This window comes from Zosterops lateralis, assembly GCF_965231275.1.
Source record: "Zosterops lateralis genome assembly, chromosome: 1".
NCBI lineage: Eukaryota > Metazoa > Chordata > Aves > Passeriformes > Zosteropidae > Zosterops > Zosterops lateralis.
This window is the reverse complement of record NC_139762.1, coordinates 58,948,364-58,972,700: the sequence shown is the minus strand read 5'-3', so window position 1 is coordinate 58,972,700 and position 24,337 is coordinate 58,948,364. Positions and strand designations below refer to the sequence as shown.

The following is a 24,337-nucleotide window of genomic DNA, read 5'->3' as shown; positions in this document are numbered from 1 at the left end:
TGAACAGTTCTGGGATTGCAAATAGGACAGATGGATGTGCAAGGCTGAGCATAAGCACTGTGGTACCTGCTGCAAGCAGTGTGACCATCAGTTACATGGTCAGATAAGTAGTTATTGTTCTTAATATTTTTAGAGGCATAAATGGGTGTATTTACTTGTTGTCTTTATTACACACCAAACATAAAAAAACAGGCAGACACACAAGAGGTATTGTTGATATGGATGTTCCCTGTGGCATTTTTTGGCACATCATTATCATTAAGGAGGCACCCCCTATGGGCCTCAAGAGTCTCAGGAACAAGCTGCTGACTGGTTTTGAGAGTGAATACTGAGTCCCTAGTCATGCCCTGCTGTGTTATTAATGGGAGCTCAGCCTTTGATGCACTGGGACAGGCTAACTCCTAAATTATACCCCAATGTTCATTTAATATATTTACAAAAGAGTCCAAGTCTGGAGGAATGCACCACTGTAGGGTTTTTGCAGCCCTTTCCCCAAACCCCCAGTAGTACACTTGAAAGCTATTACACACTGTAGCTTCCTTTCTTCCTGACTGATGTCATGGGTGGTGCAGAGGGTGTATCTGGCTGGTGTGTCCCGTGAGAACAGGTCCATTCTTTTGGTGGCCTCCAGGAGCTTCTCCAGACAGAGGGCTCCTTGTTATGACAGGTAGCTTTCTGAGCATTTCAACAGATGCTCGGGCATGCCAAAAGCATAAAGCACTTGGAAAGGGAACGTGCAGAATATTTCAACTGAGTTTCTTAAAATAAATGCTGTGGCTTAAATAATAGAAGTTTTCCTCACAGACTGTAGAATAACCACTGAAGCTGAAATAGCGTTTGAGTTATTGGATGTGGCGTTTTCAAAATTTCCTCAAAACTTAGTCACTGTAGCAAGGTTTGGGGAGGTTTTGCCTTTTTTTTTTTTCCTAGTGCTTATTTTTGAAACACCTCATCTCTTTCTCCTCATCGTTTTCCGAATCTGTTCAATTCCAATTGGCAGATTTAATAGATGTGTGCCAGGCACACATTTGGAATCAAGGCAGCCTCAGTATGCTCACATCTGTGATAAACCAGAGGTTATCATAGCTGTAGGACTGAATCAGATAGTACCTTGCAGTCAGTTTATGGCTGTGAGGGGTGAAAGCCCTGTCTCCCTCCCATTTCTCTGGCCACTGGAGGAGGATTCCTGGTGTTCAGTGCCCTGGCATCTGGACGCATGAAAATATCCAGCCACAGCACACAGTGTAACTCCTTGGGGAAAGGCTGGGGTTTGCTTTGGCACCCTGCACTGAGATGAGCAGCAACCTACTGGTGAGAATCAAGACATGTTGGTGGGAGATAGTGCTGGGAAAGCGATGACGGAGAGGCGTAGGAATCCCAGGGAAGGCTTGATGCGGTAGCTCAGCCGGTGCAGCCTTTTCCCTCACTCTTGCATAAGACGATGTAAGGTGACAAAGAGCTTAGCTGTGATCAGTCCTGTTCTGGTGTTAATTGCCGGTGACTGCATCGCTTTTGATAGAATTAGAGGAGTGTGTAATAGGCCTGCAATTAAGTCTGATTTTGATCTTCGCAGCTTCAGACAATAAAAATGAAAATGTCATTTGAGATGAGTTCAAGTATTTTTAACAGTGTTGCTCAAAGAGGAAAAGAGCAGAGTAGTCAGTAGTTGGTCAGAATAAGAGAATATGACCTACTTTCATTTCAAAACCAAACACTTGGCCACAAAATTCTTATCTGCATATTTAAGTTTTTCCTGCGTCTTTCCTTTGTACCAAACCGGGTGACTGCTGTATCACTGCCTTTATTTGGGAAGGGAAACTCATTCAGAAATGTTGTGCTCCTGGTCATTTTTTGCAGCTAATTCTTTTTACAGTTTCACAGCAGGGGAAACTGGATCTCTGTATTGCCAAGCAAAGCACGCTTGGTAGGAAAGATACATCCTTTATCATGAATGCTGTAGCTGAGAGCACCTTTGTCATCCATATTCAAACACTGAGATATTAAGAGCTTTGGACTGTGTTACACAGAGAAAAAGATAAAAATAGGGTGTCTGACGCATGCATCCCATGTTGCACGCCAGGAAACTGGATCGCTCTTCCACCAAGTACAGTACCCCAGAGCATACATGGAAAATATGCATGGATATGAACATGCGAGATCTTTCCTCACCAAGAAAAATGCTCAGTCAACCTTTTTTCCTCATCCCATTTCACCTTGATCTTGTTCGATATTCCCTTTGACCGCTGGCAAACCTAACAGCCTGAAGTCCCATAACTCTGCTTTTACTGCCACTGCTCCTCATTGTTGAACATGTGACAATAATACCTGTCTCCCATGTTCTGAGGGAACTGTAGAATAATCTTATTGCACCCAGCTGACAGTAAGCAGGATCTTGCCCATTCACCAGACATCTGCAGCATGCTGAAAACTCCCAAGGCTCAACACTGTCTGTCATGGAAATCATGAACTGGGTGCATAATCTAAAATAAGTCATTCGGAGTATGTGCCCCTTTAAATGTTAATCCTTGCATCGCTTTCTTTTATTGCTTCTGTTGGCATACACGATTATATGACATAATACAAAAGTAAATAATGTGATGCAATGGGTAAAGCTCAAAGGGAAATACAAATTGGAGATCAGATGCTTCCTAACACAGAATATGACGTAAAACTTACAGTGACGTGGGTGTGAATTTTTCTTACTTTGAGGGCAGCAAAATCAAGCTTATAGCAATTACATGAGTCTTTCTGGATGTTTCTGGCACTTTCTAAATCAGAGGGTAAGTGACTTTGGGTAATGGATCCAAAACAAAGTATGGCTCTGCTCTAGGATAGGGCCTTTAAAAAAAGCAAACATAAATTTAGCTTGAAGATCACAAACCTTAGAAAACAATGCAAGACATGCATTTGAGGTCTTATTACTTATTTTCCAACATGTGAACACTTTTCAGGGGAAGGCAGATATGCAAAGCTGAGGACTATGGGTGGTTGATTGCCTCCTGGTAGGAAACCTGTGGGAAAAGCACAAGCTGAGGCTCAGCAGTAGGTTACAAGGTATGGCAGCAGGCAAGTTCAGATTTAAAGATAAAGCCTGAAATAGCTGAACCCAATGCAAGCCAAACATTTTTGGTCCTCTTTGCTCGTATTCAGTAGAACATATGGATACCTTGGTGTGCGATTTTGCTTTTGCTGAATTGAGGTTTGAGTTACTCACTAGTCTATTTTTACATTTTAAGCAGCCTTGTAACTCAATATGTGTTTGTTTTAATTTTATACTCTCCATAAAAAGCATCCTCCATGACGACTTGGAGAAGTGACCGCTGGCAATGCATAGAAATTTATTTGCCTGGCATATCACACTGTCTTACTTTTCCCCCTGCAAACCCATGTGCTGGTCTTGACCAAAAATACCCTGGGATACCTTGTGTCTCTCCCGTTACCTAAGCTTTGCGGCTGAGGCTCTGGAAGTGGTGAGGCAGGGAAGATCAGCTTGGGACAAATCCAGGTCACTCCACCAGCCCTGCTCACACACACCATTGGAATTAATGAGCAGCCAGGCTGTCATGTGGGGGGAACAGGGTGGTGATGAGTAGGACAGTGGCTTCCCTGTGGCCACTGACTGTACCAGGAGCAGACCTGTGATCACCTCAAGCTGCATGGCTCTCTGGGGGAGAAAGCCAGGAATCCCTCTTTTTGCAGCATAGGGCTGATGTGTGTGTAAGGGGCCATAGGAGTGGGTGTTCCATGTGGAGCTGGAGGGAGGCTCACAGCCCATGGCATCCGGCTGAAGGCAGTGCACCACCATGGCTCTGCTTTTCTCTCTCTGTTGTTTTGCTGATAATGCAGATTTTCAAACTGCCACTAGTGTGTTTTGAATTTGACAATGCTGGCATGGAACCCTCATATCGTATCATATCATAACCCCCTGGCTCTGAGCTGTCTTTGTATGGTGTCTCAGGAATGCAGAGCTGATAAAATAATGTTTTGCTAGAAATGAGCCTTGTCCTCCTCCTGTCCCTGCATCCTTCCAGCATTCATGTGCCTTAGGTAAGGATATATAAATTGCTGCACCAAATCAAATGAAAACACTTCTGTTCTGCTCTTTGCTTTTCTGACCCAAGTTTGGTGCGAAAACTGTACGGTGTGCCTGATTAGTGATGGAAGATGTGTCTAGGCTCATCGTCTTCCCTTCCTCATGCATTGGTCACTGTGGTACCTGAAACTTTGCCACTATGAATTGCTGTTGCCATTCAGCACGTTTGATAGTGAAGGGAGGACTTTGAGCCTGTTAGCACCCACCAGAATTTTGCAGGGCTCAAGGAGTAAAAGTGATTATTGTTTTTAATAGCATTCCTGCCATCAGATGGTAAAATACCCTAGAGAGATAACATGAAATTACTTTGTAAGATTTAAGGAGAGTGAAAACAGACAAAATAAGCAGCATTTGATATATGGGTTTCTCCACTTGCTTTCAGCTTAATTTAGCTTTGAACTTGCATCTACCTTAAAACTAGTGTTGCTCCTCACAAAATCATGAAAAATTTTGATCTGTCGTATTCAATAATGGTGAATAACTCCTGCACAAACTCACCTGAACCATTCACAGAGGAATCTAAACCTACAACAAGGTTTGCTCTAGGGTGGAGCATCTGGGACAGTGCACCTTGCCCACGTTCCTCTCTCCTGTAGTTGCTGCATCCTCCCTTCCCTTGGGACAAGGCTTCACACTTACCCCTGCAAGATAACTGTTTTTGTGAGACTCATTTCCCAGTGTCAGGCAGCAGCCACAAGTGGGATGTTGTCTGGGGACTCCACGGTAGTGGGAACCCTGAGTAATTTCTACAGGAGATGGTGCAGATGAGGTCAGGCTCTGCTTCCTCCACATCTTGTGGCAGAAATAACTCTTGTTGTCATCAGAGCAGTCACTGTAATGTGGATGAGGTTCAAGCCAGGCCCAAGAGCTTCAATGAGATTTTTGTGTGATTATAACAAGAATTTGACGCACATGGTGAGCTACTAATCATGTATATGTGATCTGTCTCCATGCTGTCCCAGGAGGTATTAACCAGCATAAAAATCAGCTAATGAGGGGACAGGTCACAAGCAGCAGACTGCTGCTGCGTGAGGGATGTTGCAGGAAGCATGGGATTGGATGAGCTGTGTCCTTTGCACTTGCAAACTCTGTTGGTTTTTGCATCCCTCAGTACTGTGAAAGAACATCGAGTTCGTTGTGGTTTTTTTGCTGAACACTGCAGCAGAATTTATGCAAAGTTTTCTGTGGATGTAGCAGGAGCGCTCAAAAGCTCAGCCCATCTAAAGTGCCTCAGGTCTTTTAGGATAATGAGACATTTTGTGAGTGCACCTTTTTATTGTACCAATATTACATTACAGGAAAAATGGAAGGGGGGAACTTAACACATAGCACCTGTCACAAGTTCTCTCCTTGAATTAGGCTCTCCTGCTTATAAAAATTTAATTGATTCCTAGCAGTTTATGTGCGCGGTGCTCAGTGGGCGTTTTCTGTTCTCTTGCCAGCTCCATGGCTACTTAGAAAGCGAGCCGCTCACGCTGCAGCTGTTCATTGGGACTGCAGACGACCGCCTGCTGCGACCCCATGCCTTCTACCAGGTTCACCGGATCACCGGCAAGACCGTTTCCACCACCAGCCACGAAACAATACTTTCCAACACCAAAGTCCTGGAAATTCCACTTCTTCCAGAGAACAACATGAGAGCAATGTAAGACCAAGGCACCATATCTGACTCTTAGCAGTTTTGTCTTGGTCACCTCACTTAATTTCTTTGGGGTTTGTTTCTTTCTTTTGTACACAATTTTTGTTTCCCTATCTTGTTTTTTCTTCTTTCTCTACATTTCTCTCTGTAATAGTAGGTTTTCACAACTTTGCTGAGACAAATTGCTGCTAATCACCTTAACAGCAAAATAAACGTCACAAATATTTATGACAACTGATTTGCTTTCATTCTAGAGTTTCAGCCAACGTGCTTATTTGCCATTTAAAATAAGTATCTCGGTTACTGAGCTGTAAATATCTCCTACCTCAGCTCCTGCATTTAGTTTCTAAATATGACACCTGTTGCTCCTATACGCACTAGCACAAGGAACAGAGCTGATTAAAATTTATCTTTGGATGTCAAAGGAAACTCTTAGAGAGCATTTCCAAGTACCCTCGTGGTTTTTCTCAGACAAATAAAACCACTCACTTCTTACATAATAAAACTCAGCATTTTTCATGGCACTTGTTTACAAGCAAATCTTCCAGAACTAAGAAGTGTTACCTCTGAGAACCTTTATTCAAAGGTGATGCAGTTTACAGATTGAGTTGTTAAACTGGGCTAAGTTTAGTGCTATGCAGAAAAGCCAGCATGGGTACCTTAGGATATCTGACTCATAATTAAGTGCCCTGTAGGTTCATTAAACATGTGTAAACATCGCTATAGGACAGTATATAAAGGTTAAAATAGCCTTCTGTGTGACATACCTGAGACCTTCCATACTATTTAATCCTGTCCTCTCCGTACCCTGACCTCAGATCAACCTAGCCCCTTATCTGAGTTGTCTCCCTCCTCATTCAGATAATCCTAACTGTTATCTGTGGTGTCTGCCTTGGGAGGAATTTCTGTTTGCTTGTGTGCAAATACAGTTCTTGGTGTGGGTGTGTATAAATATAATTGTATTCATATTTTATATATAGATACATGCACCTTTGTGTGTATATACAGGAAGATGGAAAGCAAGCAAGAAATCCTGACCTCCACCAAACCAAGTACCACAGGAAAATCACAATTTCACTCCTTGTTTTTCATACAGTTTTCCATGCCTTAACGAAGTGGAAAATGCTATCAGACACCTAAAGTCCTTCTGCACATAGTGGTTATTAGAAGCTGGTTTGCAGTGTCATGTACAACATGCCCTGGAGTGCCTCATGTAAATAGAAGAGCCAGAATATGTTTAGCTGCATTGCCAGCTGGGCTTAGAGTGATCACTCAAGACCTGAGGATCTCTCTCAGTGAATTGTGTTAAAAGTCATGACAGGCCTTCAAAATTATTGACCCTGTGTGCTCCCATCGTAAGTTGGTGGGGCTGCATTGGGGTTAAGGAAAGTTCATCAGTTTGTATCCATGCAGTATTTATCTGGCCCTTTATTTATCCAGTTTGAATCACATTTTTAGCTATCTAGGAACTTTATTACCATTTCATTCATCTTTCTCCCTAAAATAAAGGTAAGTTACACAGTTTGGGAGCCAAGCTGAATATTTTTGTGGTGTGCCTGCCAGACTGTAGTACAGCTCACTCAAGAATCACAAACAATGCTTTGGCATATATAAGCCTTACATGTCAGTAGTCTAAAATCTCATGTAGCACTACCAATGAATTGAAATTTGGAGCCAAGGACTTTTCTCACACTCTAGGTGTTCAGGCCTTGATTCAATGAAACACCAGAGTTCATCTGCCCATTTAAACTTTTGCACATTTAGCTGTTCCTGTTGACTTCAGATTTTAATGTCCATGACTTTACAAGCTTGAACTTAAATACTTTTTCTTCTCTGAACATTTTGGTATGAATTGTATGTCAGTAATTATTCAATTTACAAGTGTTGCTATAGGAGAGACAAAATGGAGAAATGCACTTTCTTCCATATCTTATAGATCTTTGCATAGCATTTTGACATGGGTACAAATACACTGTAATTCTTTACGGCTTCACCTGCTAATGTGCATTGTTGGGAATCTTTAATACTTTCATTAGTTCCTTTGATTGTATAATCAAGGGCATTTTTTAAATTCTGAAATCCATACTTTAGAAAAAGTGCAGATCAAAACCGTGCTGCCATAGTGCTTGTTTGCAGTTTGCTTCAGAAAAGAGCTTCAAAGGTCTGGAGGGGGAATTAAACTCTTTGAATGCAAAATAAAGTTAACTAAGCATATTCAATGTAATAAAATGCATGCCAGAAACCAGTACCCAGAAGAAATTGCCATGTAGGCTTTGTAGTCATGGCCAAGGCAGAGGTATTTTTGCAGTGAGTTTTTGAGTGCATATGTTTATGTCTTTTGTTCTGGGAGCTTCTTCTGTTAATATATTCTTTGATAAAAATCCTGACTTGTAAACTCATCCAGAAGAAAACTGAAGTTAAAAAAAAATAAAAGAGGTCAGAAATTGTAGTAGTCATATCTGATGAAAAGCACGTTTTTCCCTAATGTGCAGAGAGGACTCTGAGTTTAGTTTTTTTCATGCAGAGCTTCAGCTCAGCACTCAGCTTGGGAGTATTTCCAACTCATTGATATACAAGCAAATTGACAGTAGAACTGACCTCAGGGGGAGAGCTGTGCTCATTAATAAGAATTTCAGGACTTCACCCTGGATTGAAAATCTTGTCAGATTTTTGTCCAAATTAGCTGTAACAAGTAAAATTTTAAGTAGCCCAGCATTATGGGTTAGTAGCAGTTTCTGCACTGCTGTCGCATCCCACTGACTTTTCTAATCTCTATGTTTCTTTGGGATTTGGTTAATCTTTAGCTACAATCCTTACAGGATGTGATGGGGAGGAAGAGCCTTTTAGATTTTCTTCCTCTGGGAACTGAGGTAACATCCTAAATTTGTATGCTTTACAGCAGCTACTGCCTGCTGCTACAGATAGCCCCAGCAGATAGCTGCTTGGGAGTGCGAGGACTGAACAAAGTCTGCTGCATTCAGCCTGGTCATCGGGTTGTGCCTGACACAGTTTTTTAAGATGAGCATGCAGGAGAGAGGGAAGATATTGCACACTCGTGTCTTCCCGAAGTCTTGAAGTGAATTGAATTGCCCTGTGTTTCCTTTTGGATAGCATCGACTGTGCCGGGATATTAAAGCTCCGAAACTCTGACATCGAGCTGCGCAAGGGAGAGACGGACATCGGTCGGAAGAACACACGTGTGCGTCTGGTCTTCAGGGTTCATATCCCACAAGCCAATGGCAGGACCCTCTCCTTGCAAGTAGCCTCCAACCCCATTGAGTGCTGTAAGTGGCAACAAACATCCTCGTCTTGCTGGATATTATCAGAAAATCTTTTAATCAATAAGGGTGAAGAAGACGGTTAAGATCATTGAGTCCTCTGTTAACTCAGCACTGCCATGTCCACACACCTTGTGAACAGTATTTAACACTCCCGCCCCGTATGCAGTCTTTGTCCATGCCAACATGCTCTGCATGCTCAGGCTTTGTTTTACCTGTCTAGTTAGCGAACTTTAATCTGCTTTCCAAAAGTGTGTGGTTTACATTGAGAACAGAGTATCTGTGTCTTAGGAAAAAATATGTAGCTTTGTGCATTGAGTGCTGTAGGAAAACACATACTTAAAGTAAAGAACAGTCAAACTAATAGTAGTCCGGAGTGACAGGGCCTTTGGTTTTGGTGACTCCTTATCATAAAGGTAACTGCTGTAGAAGTTTTGGAAAACATCTCTCCTGTTTATTCTGTCTCCCCATCATAAGGCAAAAAACAGCAAACAAAACCCCAGCTCCTTTGATAAGGAGCTAGCACTATACTAGAGCTGACACACCAGCCTGCAGCTTCAGAAAAGCTCCAGAAACTATGTTTCTGCACTGGGGTCGCTTTAAATGAACAGACTGTATACTATCAGATACACTGGGACACCTTTCAAAGATACCTATATCATTTTTGCTTTGTAAGCCTCATCAGCCTCCCCCACACAAAGCAAAACATACCTGCTTTGTGTAGCTTTAATGCTCCAGTGTAAGTGGAGGAAGCTGAATTTCAGTCTAAGTCCCAATGCTGTTTTGATTGGCTGGATGAACTGAAACAATTCTTTAAGGTTCTGTTGAATTCCATCCACAAAGTGGATCTTTCTGATGCTGACAGAGTAGGAGGGAAACTTAACATCTGGCAGGTACGTGAGGGGTGAGCTCTGGCAGAGGGAATGGGGAGGAAGGCCTGACCTCCATTCATGGTGGAGGGCAAAGCAAAAAATATGAGGAGTCATGGTTTCATCCTGCAGTTGAGGTTTATGAGAACTTTTTCAATTGCTACACAGCAGGATAAGGCACAGTTTGAATCTGTCCTGAACTGATCTGTGCAAAGGTGCCAAGCTCAAGGAGCCACTAAATGTGAAGCTGATTGGATTTGTGTCAGGTTTGAGTGTTGTGTTATGAGCAAAGGCATGGCACATGCCTCCTGAAAGAAGTGGAAAACAGGAGAAAAAGTAAGTGTTAGTGTTATTTCCAGTGCAGAATGTGGAATAAGCTGATGCCAAAAACTTCATACATTTCTTAGTGCATGTGATACCAGAAGGAGCCATATAATCTGGATAAAATGTCACATTGTCCCTTGAAGTAGCACTCTCTTCATGTCCCAGTTCAGGGGGGATAAAATTTGTGCCACAAGAACACCAGATTCAGTCTACATGCATCCATGTGTGCTTAAGCACTCAGGTTCTTTTGGAAGTACTCTTTCTAAAGTGTGAGCTGCTGCTGGATCGCAAGGGCCATGGCTGCTGCTGCTGCTGCTACAAGACAGTTTGCAGAATTGACAAGAGGGTGTATACTGGCTGAAACAAATTTTGGACATGCGTGATTACCTTGTCATGTGTGCCTTATAAACACACAACATATATGCTAGGCACAGTGAGAGAAAATTATTTAAAATAAATGAGTTTCCATAAAAATACACTTTCTGATACAGTACACATCAAGCTGAGTTTAAAAACACTTGTTCTTTTTGAGTCTTTTGAATCTGTACTGCTGTTTAACACTATTGTTTACTATCAAAGCACTTGAAAATGAACCATGTTTCCTGTAAACCTTGTGACCTTTCTTTCTTTCTGTATCAAACTCAGCTTATCTTATGAGGGTAAGCATCTAATGCAGTATTTACTTTTTTATGTGTTTGTGGTTGCATTTTTTTTTTTAATCTTCTTTATAACTTTCCAGCTCAGAGATCTGCCCAAGAACTGCCTCTGGTGGAGAAGCAAAGTACCGACAGTTTTCCTGTTACTGGAGGGAAAAAAATGGTACTGACTGGTCATAACTTTCTGCAAGACTCCAAAGTCATCTTTGTGGAGAAAGCGCCAGGTATGTCTTCTCAATCTAGACTCCAGTCTGCCTTCCCTCCGCCCTGACTGTGTCAAATGATGAAAGCACAAATATGGTACTGACATCTTCTGCACGTAATACATTTTCCATGTCACTGGGCAAAGCTGTGGAAAGGATCTGAGCCGTGCCTAATGCTGAGGTTTCACACCGTGGCAACTGCAGTTACAGGTAGACAATAGAGACATTGAAAGTCAACCTTTGGTATTTATTTATTGTAGCAAACCGTGAGTGTGGCAGGCAGGACCTGTGAGAGGGGTTCGAAATCTCTGGTGCCATGTCCCCCTAAAGCCTGTAATATGGTGCACCTTCTTAAACATTTCTATAATTTGTGCTACTTGTGTGTGTGCACCCATGTGGTCTGTGGCATTTACAAGGCACTGGCTGAGGAGGACGCGAAGCACACACATTCATCTGAAGGCCAGGTTTACCTCGAGGACTGAGGGAAGGACTGAACACAACTTCCCCTTGCCCAGCTCTGCTCTTGCGGTGTGTGATGGTAGGACTGGTTCCCCTGGAGAAGAGTCACAGGCCAGGCTGAACCAGGGAAAATGGCATGGAGTGGGAACTGGGGCTGGGGCAGGATTTGCCTGCAGGAGCGGTGGATCACAGGGTGACAGTGATGGCTGTGAATGCCCCCCGCAGGAATAAGTGGTGGCAGTGGAGCTGGGAGTCAAAGTCAGGCTCTGAAACGAGACTGCTAAGGATAGTTTTGAGTCTTGTTTTGGAAAGGGTTTCCCTGGCGCTGGCACAAGCTATGAATTCCTCAGCTGCCGACTGAACCCCCCACCCTGAACTTAAAACAATCTTGGGCACTCCTCAGGCCGCCTGCACCAGCCTGGACGCTGTGCCTGTTTAACCCTTTATGTCCACGGGGTTCCCACGCTGCTCTCCTACCCACGGCCCCTACCGGCACCCCAGGAACTTGGGCCATGGGGCAGGATGGCAGGGAGAGCAGGGGAGGCTCTGGAGGCAAAGACACCCAAGTCTTTCAGCAAGCTCAGGACAAAAGAAGAAGGCTTCCCTGAAATTCCCCAACAGAATCCTGTATTGATGAGGTTTGGGTTGCCGATACAGCCTGGGCAGAGGTAATGGCTTGGCTTCCTGGGGAGAGCCTGGCTGGTGCATTTGGTGAACCCCAAGCACTGCAGCACACACAGTGGGGGTGTGGCTGTGACATCTGCAGAAATACCCTTTTTGTTTCTTAAGAAAGTTTAAAAAGTCAGGAAAAAGTGGTATGGCAACTGAAAAAAAAAATGAATTCTGTTCTCTGTATTCCCCCCAGGGGGAAAGAAAGTTAATGTCTACTTTATTTTTATTTTAACTCCTTTTCCTGCACAGAACTGGGTTAGTGTGACATGTCTGGAGTCCTCAGTCTGTCTCATTACAAGAAGGAAACCACACTAAAGGGTGCTTCCTTAATATTTATTTCCTTTCCTCTTCCTTTTTTGAGTTAGAAAATTTTTAAGCATTGCATTCTGAAGGTTTGTGATAGTGATGCTGTTTGCCCACAGCAGACACCACAGCGTGGATCTGAACACTGTCTCCCTACTCCTATATTCTTATACTACATTAGGTACACTAAAAGTAGGATATTCACTGTAAAGCTTTTAATTACAGAATTTAAGGTCCTGCCTTTTTTCAGTAGTCTCACTGTAGGTTTGGTTGCAGTTGCAGGGCAGTATAGCCTGCAGGGGCTGAGCCCTTAGAGTGTAGCCTCTCCAGGAGCTGCGATAATTGTGTCAGTAGAAATGACACACAAAAAGCAAAGCTGCTGGCTAATCTGGGCTGAGCAATTTTTAAGGCTTCCGTGGTTTGTGTGCTATGCTCCCTCACACAGCTCAATGCATCAGAAGCAAACAAGAGCAATGTATCATTACTTTAGTGGCAGACTGCTCTGGCTGGATTTTTGGACAGTCACTGTATTTAATGTCAAATGAACAAGCATTAGCAGCCTTCACTTTTGTAAATCAGCACGGGGTGTTTCTTTCTCTTTCAGCTCTTGAACATCAGTGAAAGTAGGTCAAGAGAAGGAACACCAGCATAGTTTCTCTTTCTCTTAGAGGGCTGGTTATGAACCTCTGTGATTAGCTGGAGACATTCATTAGTTTTGCTGCTGTTACCACTTTTGTTTTTGAATTTGGAATGTTAATCACGTTCCTAGTAGGTAGCAGCCAAACACAGCTATTACAGAGTAATAGATCAAAGTAATCATCATATAAAGAGAACGTATCTTTTGTATAAAATTTAAATATTGTACTACGTCAGCTCGTGTCTTCAGTCCTTACTCAGGCAGAGTCCCCAAGCTGGGAGGCAGTCTCCTGGAGCTTGTCTAATTCCTTCTAGTCTGCATACTTAATTGGATAACGAAAGGAGTTTAAGAACACTTTTTGTTTGCCTTTTTCCCCCCCCCAGCTTTTCCTAAGTCTGCTGAGTGCATTGTGGTCTACTGAATGTTTTTCCAAGCATGAGTCCCAAGCTTTCAGTCTTCAGGGCTAGCCCTCAGCTGTTGTAGTCTCTGGAGGAATGGCATTATCCTGGCCTCCTTTGGTGGGGGAGTCAGTCTGAGCAGTGACTCATGCAAGAGGGAATCCCTGAAGAATGATCAAATCAATCTTTCAGCCGGGCCGGCAGTGGCTTCCTGCTTTCAGCTTAACCCTTTACTAGCTGCTGTTCAGCCAGGAAGCATATGAAACAGAGCAAAACAGACTTTGCAGCCCTGTGACTCAGTGTCTCACACAGGGAAAATGAGGTATCCAGAGGGTGAAGGCATGGCACACTGGAAGGACCATGGGAGAAGCATTGTGAGGACCTTCTCTGGAAGGTCAGGCAGAAGGTACCACTTTGGATAAATAATGAATGTTCAGAATTTGGTCAAGATTCTACAGTACTGTAAAAAAATTCTTATGTGTTGATGTGAGGCCTTGTTTTACCAGATTTTGAGCAATATTCTGTGTCTTGAACATCAGACCATATTTTCCCATGATGAGCAGTGGTATAAAATGGCTGTCGAAGAAACCTGGCAGTAGTGAAAACGTGAATGTTAAATGTACTTTGAGAGGTTCACTCTTAAATTCAGAATTCCTGTAGACTGGGAGTCCCACAATGACCTTGACGCTTAAAAATTACACTAATAATTCTCTTTATCTAATTTCTTATCTCCTTTCACTTTCTGTCTCTCTTTGTAGTCAGGCATTTCTCTTCCTGAGGTTCAAAAGTGTTATGGTTGTTGAGTGCCACACTGAGGATGGCCAGCACCTGTGTGTCACTGGAAGAATCAGTACTTTGTAAAATATTGAAAAGTCTGCAGCTCCTTACTGGCAAGGCCCCTTGATGTCTGTAGGCTGGGGTTTGCTGTGGCAGCAGGTGTGCATTTTGTTTACAAAAGCAGGTGAAATGAAGTTGGTATTTGTTAGCTATGGCAGGAAGTGTTTGGCTAGGAGTGAAAATGCTCCCTGTTAACATGTGCATCTGCATGGATCGTGGTCTGGAATTGTAACAAAAGACTGATTTAGTTACTTTAATTTTTCAAACTTTTTATTTCATTTGTAGATTTTTAGATTTGTAGATTTGTATGTTTTAAATGTACCAGGCATCAAAAGTCTTGAGGGAAGTTCAGAAAAAGCAGTGTGTTTTAGGGATTGCATATCTACCTTTTTTTTTTGGTAACACTCTCTGCAAACACTCTTTTCAGAGCAATTTTTTAAGGTAATGTGAGTTGCTGAACACAAAGCAGCACAAAAGCCTAACTAATCAAAACAACCAGACTGCTGGCTCTTAGTATATCAGATTATGATCAGTGATCTACAAAAATGAACAGTGTACTGAAAAAATCCTGGGTTTCATCCTTCAGTTCACAAAATATATATAACTGAAGCTCAGTGATGAGACACAAACCCGGTATCCCACGGAGCAATGCACAGGAAAATTATGGGTATGTTATGGTAAATTACAGATTATAATTCCTGGCATGCTGTAGGATATTTTGAGATAGAAAGAGTATTTTGGGGGTTAGTAAAAGTCTCATATTGAGATCTGAAAGAGTTAATCTACCCTGAAAATCCCCCTGTGCTCAAAAATTGCTCCTTGCTCCTGTAGCTTTTAACACTGGAACTAGCTCAAGTATTTCCAGACTTCACGGATTTGGCCAAGTCTAGACACACCTAAAAGATCAGGTTAAACTGACAAAATCTTTATACTCAATTTGTGACCTATGGGCAGAAATGGTCATTGGATGTTATATTATTGTCATAGGGTTAAATTGACACTAGTTTAGTCAGAGCTCCAAACCCATTTCTTTGCTTTTGTGCTTAGTGATGAGAACTCAGGGCAAGGGTTTTAAAAAGTGAAAAGGCAGAAATGTAACACCCAGCTTCACTACGAGATTCATTTCTCAAATAACACTGTCTTTGGTACTTTGACTTTGGGCTGTTAATGTTGAGGGCCATTTTGTCCTGGTCAAAGGCTGTGTCTAATCTTCCCTATAACAAATGCCCCTCCCTGAAGATGCATCACTCTCTTTGATGGACATTTGTAGTGTTCACAATATCTCTAAGTAACTCCAGACTTACAGATTTCAGTGGTTTTGAAAAACTTGTTAATTACTCAGACTTCAACAGTAATCCTGGCACCTACACACTTCAGTAATGTAATTGCATAATATTCTCAGCTATTGTGCCCAAAGCCTTTGATGCTCAAAGTTCCTGAAAGACGGAGAAATAAACCGCATGTAAGCAATATTTCCTCCAGGGATTTTTCTTTTTGAATATTTTCAAACAATTAGGAAACTTTTCAGATTTAGTTGTTGCTTCAAAATCTTCATTCTGCTCTTGTTTTTATTTTGTTAAATGGATTTTTTCTTTTTTGTCAGAACTGTTCCTCCTCCCTGCTGAACAGGTTTTGCTCTTAGAACATGAAGGTGTTGATGTGTAATAGTTATAACTAGAGCAGATAAAAGATAACAGGATGAAATCACCAATTTAATTTTTTTGTATATATATGCCAAAGGAAATCATAGCTTTCTGTAAGTATTTCAGATGGGAAAACTTAACAGTTTGCCTTCCATTAGTTGCGTGGTCAAGCTTGTTTAGCTGAATTTTTGCACAAGGGAAATGTGATACAGAAAAGAAGGAAGTTGGATGTATGTAGCTGTCCACTCTAGCATTTCACAGGTTTTTTGTTCCTCTCAAATTTCCCTGTCTCTGGCAAAGATTAGAATCAATCAGTTGCTGCCTTAAGGTACAATTGTCAGTCTTATGATTTCAGTTCTGTTTCCCACATGTTATGAACACAATTTACCTTGTAATATGGCAGGTAACTCAAACACAGTCCTTTAGCTTCAACAAAACTTACAGAAAGTTCTGGAAAGTGGTACACTGACAAAGCATTTGAGGGGCATGTGAATGGAACGGATGCATTGAGGAAGCATGTGGGCTTTTCAGTTTGACTCAGATACACTGTGATGCTTAGGGTTTGGAGTCTGTTTTGACGTGATGTGATGGGATGGTGAGATGGGTGACCTGAGTGCTGGCAGAGCTCCATGTGGTAAAAGATCTCACATTCTCAGAGATCTTTCCATTGCTCTTTCCACTGCCAGTAGCAGTCTGGGGGGCAACTGGCCAAAAAGGGGTCATGTTTCACACCAGTAATCATACTGTAGCTCACGTAATAAATAATCAAGTGGCAAAACTCTTCTTCACCCTCTAGTCAGATAAACAGATACTACTTAATTTTGTCTTTATCTGTCTGTTTATCCAAGTTCAGGACACATGTTCCAGTTGGCAGTGAGCAATTGCGTGCTGACTCACGCGCAGTGAGGTTAAAAATTTGGGAAACTAGATAAACTGGAAACTTCAAAGGCATACAAGTTGGGAGCATGGAGTTCATGTGAAGGTCACTTGAACCTAGATCCTAGAGATGTATTGATAGCTGAAGGGGTTTCTGGCCACTGCTCAGAAATAGATATCCTTGGGCAAATTGTGTCATCAGATGCTGGAGTCATTTGATGGTGGAACCCTTTCACGCGCACGGAGGAGTAGTGATGCAGCTTGTAGGAAATGACAGCACGTTTCAGTTTTTCCTGGCTGTTTAGTCTAGGGAATGGTGAAGACAGAGTGGGACAGCAGCCATACACATGAGATGGTGTCAGCAGCAGCAAGTCTCATCCAGGGTGTTGCTCTCACAGTGAAGAATGAGATCAATCAATCACAGATACTTACTGTGGACAACAAAGAAATAAGGAATAACCACATGGTCTCAAAAGTCACTTGTCTGAGTAATCCTATAATTTTTTTTATTATTATAGAAAATGCAGCTGAATGCTTCAAGTTTATTCTTTCATGTCTTCCAGACTAAATGGCTTCAAGTAGCTGTAGCTATCCAATCAAAGCTTTGTCTCTGAACTTTCACAACTAGCACAAATTTCAAATAGTTTTTACTGTTGCTGTTCCAGTATGACTGTCTGTCCAAACACACAGGAATTCAGAGCCCTTACAAGAAATCTGAGAGTCTAATGAAGGGATCAGTGCCTAAAGACAGTGGAGGAAAGTATAGGGGGTTGTAAAGCAGGTTGACCTTGGCTGGCTGCCAGGTGCCCACCAAGTGGCTCTCTCACTCTCCCTCTTCAACAGGACAGGGGGAAGAAAATAAGATGAAAAAGTTCATGGGTCAGGATAAAGACAGGGAGATTGCCTATCAGTTAATGTCACAGGCAAAACGGGCTCCACTGGGAGGAAATAATTTAATGTCAATTAAAAATAGAGTAGAATAGTGAAAAACAAAGGTAAAACTGAAAACTGCCTTTTCCCCTGCCTCCATTCCCTAGCTCAACTTCACTCCTTCATTCAGACTTCTGTTTCCTCTCCTTGAGTGGCACAAAGGGTCATGGCAGCTTTGCTCAGTCCGTAACAGCTCCTCTTTACCATTCCTTCCCTCCCATACTGTTCCCTTGCTCCTGTGTGAGGTCCTCCCATAGCAGACAGTCCTTCATGTACTGCTCCAGCATGAGTCTTCTCCATGAGGTTCAGTCCTTCAGGAACAGCCTGCTTCAGCCTGGGTCCTCCACAGCCATCGTTTCTGTGAGAAAACCTGCTTCTGCCTGGGCTCCCCTTCACAGGCTGCAGCTCCTGCCAGGAATGTGGGCTCTGACTGGCTGCATGTGGATCTCTGCTCTGGTGTGGTTGTCTCCATGGGCTGCAGGAGCACAGCTGCCTCACCATGGTCTTCACCACAGGCTGCAGGGGAATCTCATTTCTGGCCACTGGAGCAGCTTCTCCCCCTCTTTCACTGTTGAGGGGTTTGCAGGCATGTTCCTCTCACTTATTCTCACTCCTCTCTTACAGCTGCTGCAGTTTTTTTCCCCTTCTCAAGTATGTTGGCGGAGAGGTTCCACCAGCTTTGCTGATGGGTTTAGGTTTAGCTGGCTCAGAGTCCATCTTGGAGCCATCAGGAACTGGTTCTGTCAGACATGGGGGCAACTTCTGGAATCTTCCCCACCCCTGCAGCCCAACCATTAGCCAAACCATGCTACATAAACCAGTACAAGAGGATACCTTCAAAATACTTGGAGGGTATGCCTACCTCTTTTGGAAAATGACAACTTGTCTCCTGTTGCTTTCCTGACATCATTAAGAATTGGTTCATATCTCAGATGGGTATCACAGGAAATGTGGGGAGATCTGAGGGAAGAGGAGCATGTTCCTTTTAGGTCTGTTAAGAAAGTAAGATTACACCTTCAATGTGGAAGAAAAGACAATGACATTTAAGAGAGGAATACAGAGATAAATTGTTTCCAAAATGCCTTTTTGCTGGGGAGCTGAGGCCAAGGCAGAAAGTCAAAGGATAGTAGGAGCGACCTCTAAGATTGAGCCTGACCTTCTTGGACAAGAGAAACAAGAAAAGGGACGTGAGGGGGACAATGAGATGGGAAAAAAAATAAAAATAGTGTTTAAAAATATCTGCCAAAAAGTCACAAGGAGTTGCCATAATGGGAAGTTTCTGGAAGTTGAGTAGTTGCAGTCATACAGTTGAAGAGTTTGTGTCTCAAAAAATAATGAAGGAGGAAGATTTAAAAGCATTTGGATCAAATTTACATCTTAAGATGAGAAATAATGAAAAGTAAGTATAGTACAGGTGGTGGTGTTGGCATCCAGCACAGAAGTAGAGGAAAAGAATTGTTCATGGAAGAAAAATTTGGAACTTGATTTAAACTGGCTGTGAGGTTCGTTACTCCAATAGTCTGAGAAAATATGAGACAAATTAAACTGAAGAAGATGAACCAGGAATATTTTACTCAGTTTCAGCTGCAGAGTCACAGGTTCAGCCTACTAGAGTTTCCCAGAGGAAAGTAAAATTGTGAAGACAAGGAGATGACGTGAATGTAATCAAAACCAGAGTGAAGTGCTGTCATGACTGCTGGTGGGTGGCTGTGTTGGGTGTGCTTTGTTTGACCTGCTTGCTCTAGAGAGATTTTTCAGGGATGTCAGGCTGCAGTTTTACTTGGAAGTTGTGTGTCTTAGACCTGGAATTACTTAAAGTTATTAAATAAAACCCTCAGACCAACAATAATTTGAATAGGGGGAGGTGTCAGAGAGCACAAATTGCACAACCAGCTTCCATTCTGCTGAAAATAGTATCTGGCAGGTCTTTCCAATGGTTTTGGCTCAAAACGAACCTCGATCTGTCAGTTGTCAGCACTGTGCCTCCTTTTAATTACCTGAACTAAAATTACAGCTCATTTGCAAACACTGGAACTCAGAATAATTACGTCTGTTAGACATACTGTGGTAAAAGGCAGCTAAAAGGCCTCACCATTCAGGCAAAGTGAGTCCTTCAGCTTTTGGCTTGCCCAGCTGAGCAACCAGAGGGGAACTGCGTGTCTGGCACTGATTCGCAAGTACTGTAAGATCCATTTTGTGCTGGGTTTTTACACCTGCTTGCTGCATGTTATTGTTAATTCAAGGTAAAGAAGAGAGAAGAAGTAACTCAAAAGTATCATATTGATGGCAAACAGACTTAAATCTGCATGTCACTCAGCTCAATACTACAAAAATGTATAGCTGAAGGTGTGGACAAAATACATATGCTGCAAAAATGCTTATAAGAAGACACCAACAAATAAAGCACCTTTGATATGGAAATAAAAATAGGTCAGTTATGCCTGAGCCCTGCCACGTATGGACAGAGGCATGCCAGAAGGCACGCCAGGGATGGGGAGCAAAGTTGTGGGGAAGTCTATGTAGCAGCACAGGAGGCTGCGAGGAGGGCAGAAGAACATCTGGGGCACTTCCTGGCATTGAAGAGGGAAATAATGTAAGTGAAAATCAGGATAGCTGTGTGGTCTCAAGTAGTGTAAGAGCAAAGAGTAGAGATAAGTGTGGCTGGAGAGACAATCTGGGGTCAATATGCTGGGCAGTAGGCAGACCAGGCACCAGCAGGAGCTGCACCAGGAGATAGTGCTGCTCAGAAGGTGGCTCTGGGACTAGGAGGCATCTCACTACTCACAGGTCCCTAAAAGAATCTGAGATCTCAGGAGAGCAAAGTGCCACTGAGAACCTCAAAAGAGAGGTCTTGGCCACTTACAATTCAGAAACTTTCTCTCTGCTAGCACTCACTGTATTTCTGAATGTTTCATTGCTCTCTTGCCCCATCTTCCCTGTACATCCCATGTCAGACTGCTTGGCTGGTGTTGGTCCCTCCTTAGTGCCTAACCCTTGTAAATGTCTTGAAGATGTACACCAGTGTATCAGAACAGGCATAGAATCCCACCCACTTGGTGGGATCCCCTTCCCTTGCTAGTGTCCAGCTGGGGAAACATTGTTTGCAGCAAGACATCTGTAGGACCAGCTGAGAAAAGTGGCCTGACTGCTTGTGGCATACCCAAATCCAAAAGGCTGTTGCCCTGCAAAATCTAGCACTAGTACACCCATGCCAACACGTAAGTGCCAGCTGGTGAGGTCATGCCCAGGACAAGCAACAGAGCTTCCTCCTTGCCTCTTTCATTGCCAGTCCAACTTGCCCTTCCCCTTGAAGCTGATGGCATTTCTGCAGAGAACTGGATAACTCTCAAGTCCAAATGATGAGACTTTACCATAGTCTTCATCCTCTCCTTTGCACGGAAATTCATCCATTCCTTCTGAACGTCTTCACAGATCAGTCCTCTCAGTGTCATGAGGGCATCATGTCACCAGGGAAGAAGGGTAGCAGTGTAAGTTGAAAACTTGCAAATCCTTTTTTCCTCGGGAATTTAAATATGCATTGTTAGGGCCAAATAGGAGGGTAGACAGCCTTTGCAGAGCACCTCAAAGTGACGCTGCATTGCATCTGTGCCCTGCCTGTTGTGGACATGTTAAAGTAATCTGGGCTGTAACACAGGAATTATTGTTCAGGGTAATCTCACAACACATTAATCAAGTACTGGGTTCCTTTGGGAGGTTAAGGCTTGTTTCACCATTTTACTTGGAATATATGAATGTAAATACAGATTTACAGTGCAGCCAGTGCAGTCAAATTCTATTGAAGTGCAGACTGTAAGAATATAAAATGTACCCTATGGATAGGCAGGGAAATCCCAGATAATGTCTATTCTTCTCACATCTCAAGTGAACACAGGTCCACTAAAGAATATAGACTGTTTTAACCTCTTGTAGTAAAGTGGAATAACTTAAATATATCTGAACATTCCCATTATGCCCATTTCATAGAAGCAAGATTTAATTGGTTGCCAGATGTTATACCCTCCTGAGTTTCCAAGCTGGGTTTTTTTTGCGTTTGTATATTCTTCCCCCTTTCTGCAATCCATCATTTTGGAAAGTTATGCTGGTGGTTCGATTTTGAGCTTGGAAACCCCTGACACTGTGTTTGAAGTTCCCTGAGATACAAAGGTAAATCCAGCCCTAGAAACCCCAGGGGATCTCTCTGGATGGGTTACAAAATGTCTTTGGAAAGTCTTTACAGCTTTGTGTCGCTCTTCCATGAGGAAAAAGTGTATGCCATGGTCTGCAAGGCTCTATGGGTGAATAACTGAAGCAGCTACAACTACTTTTTAGCCTTGCTTCTGTGTTAAAACAGACTTTTACAGTGCCTTTTTATGTGGAAATCTTGTAGCTGGGTGTGGTGGGGAAGCCGCTTGGTGACTCATACTGCAGGGAATTCCCTGATGAATTAGAGTATTTTTACTTCTGGACTTGTGCGTAGTTTCCTTCAGCGCCGGAGCGAGCAGCCGATAAGAGCAGGCTACAAAGGCCCATTCACTGTTCAGCCTACCCTATGTTAAAACAGGGTGTTTATGCTTTGCAGAGCTGAAAATCCACCCCCCGTAACACACAGGTTCACGGCATTTTCATCATTAGCAACCTCAGGTGCTCAGAGTTTCACCGCAAGGAAGAAAACAAGGCAGAAGCGGATGGTGGTGAGGCACAGGCGGAGCAGGGATGGCTATAAATAACAGGGATGGGTCTGTAAATGTCAGGCTTCCTGACAAACCTGGTGTCTTCAGCTGGCAGTAGTGCTGATGGCCACCTGTCAGCACAGCCTCCAGCCCGTGCGGAACAGGCGGGAGCAGCTTCTCCTTCCCCCGGCACTGCCGCTGCCTCTTTGGAGGAGGAGGAGGGATTGGAGGGTCATTCATCCAGCCCCTGCGTGGTCCCCCTTGGAAGCCTTGGCTCTGTCGGGTCAATGGCAGCGAGGGACTAGGGCACTCCACAGGGGACTCTGCCCTGTCCTTTTGTGCATGGATGTTTTGGGTTTATTTCCATTTGGTAAAAAAAAAAAAAAAAAAAACAAAAAAAAAAAAAACAAACAAACAAACAAAAAAAACCCACCCTCACAAAACGTAAGACACCAGTATAATATTTTGACCCAACTTTTTAGCTATATAAAGAAACTGTCTTTCTCTTCAAAATATTGCACTATAAATCTTAAAAACGCCAAAACAAAGCCAGGCATTTGGTTTGGAGAAGACACTTCTTATTACTTCGTAAAAGTAAATAGCGAAATGAAAGGGAATGAAATAAGACCTTTGGAAAAGCCGTTTTCTCCCTTTTCCTTCGTGCCTCCTCCTCTCCTTCCTCTCCTGACTCCATCTCTCCCCCTCCCTGTATAACAACTGCCCATTTGGGTACGGTAATTCCAGAGAGCAAACTTTAACGGGAATGCCTGAAATGTGTCTGCTTCAGCTTTGTGTTATGTCTGTAATTTGAATTATTTGCATTTTGGAAAGGTATAAATTGCTCTGGTGTACTTGGGTTGGCCGGCAGCCAGGAGGGAGTTGCCTCGGGCCCAGACCAGGCGTGTTGCTGCAGATGTGGCAGGCGTACAATGGAAACTTTTGTGGGCGAGCAGCCCTCGCTCCTCCAGCACACGCTGACAGGAGGCGGCATCCCGCCTGCTCGCCGGGCTCCCCGGCGGATGGGCACTGGGGCAAAACCATTTTCTCCGGCATAGGCCGGCTATCTTGGGGGTTAGGGCTCCCATAAACCATTCTGAAGCCATTATTCCTTTTCTTTTTATTTTTTTTTAAATTTATTTCTTTTTTTTTAAATTTCAGCTGAACTGTTTAAACCTGCAAAACATGTTTACTGTAAAAGGTTGACGTAGTGGTCTAAGGTTTCCCTCCTGGAGCTGGTCCCAGTCCGTGGGCGTTGAGATTTCCCTCTTGGTTCACCAGACGTAATATGAGGAATTGTCTTTCTTTTTTTCTTTTTTTTTTTTTTTTTTTTTTTTTTTTTTTTTTTTTTTTTTTTTGGTCTCTTGCTTCATAACAACTTTTGCTCCCTGTATTTTTGTTAAATGAAATGTCACTAGCTGTTAATGAGTTGTCTATTCCCTATTTCTTCCCTCTTCCCTTTCCCCTCAGTTGCTGATGGTCTGGACAGTCCCTAGGGAATTTCTTGGAGCAAAACCCGTATTGTTCTTACTAGTTTCCAAAGACAAGGCACGGCTCTGGATTTTTATTTTCCTAATAGTTTAGATTACAGCATCTAAAATATTTCTGAACAAACTCCTTTTGTCATCATAAAAATTTAAAAAATGCATAAAGGCAGTGCTGCGTGAAATAATTGAAAGATTAGCTGGAGATGGAGTCATTTTGAATTTTCCTGAAGTATCGGCAGGAAATAAAAACCAGAAACTGAATCAGATCATTCGTCTTGCAAAGCACAAATTAAACATAGCAAAAACCTGAACTTCTGGTAATCCATTTACAAAGGCAAATTGAACACATGTTAACTACTAGTCTGG

General features: G+C 42.8%; 1 protein-coding gene across 5 annotated transcripts in view; it reads left to right on the top strand.

Annotated features, from left to right (window-relative positions):
• The window catches only part of NFATC1 (nuclear factor of activated T cells 1), a gene marked incomplete at its 5' end in the record, with an annotated part of 110,230 nt that overhangs the window by 37,655 nt on the left and 48,238 nt on the right, over positions 1-24,337 (top strand). For all 5 annotated transcript variants that reach the window (XM_083865349.1, XM_083865353.1, XM_083865351.1 and 2 more), the window contains 3 exons: positions 5,536-5,738; positions 8,844-9,016; positions 10,943-11,083. In XM_083865349.1, the coding sequence (XP_083721475.1) occupies positions 5,536-5,738; positions 8,844-9,016; positions 10,943-11,083 (517 nt within the window). The remainder of the gene's footprint in view (positions 1-5,535; positions 5,739-8,843; positions 9,017-10,942; positions 11,084-24,337) is intronic.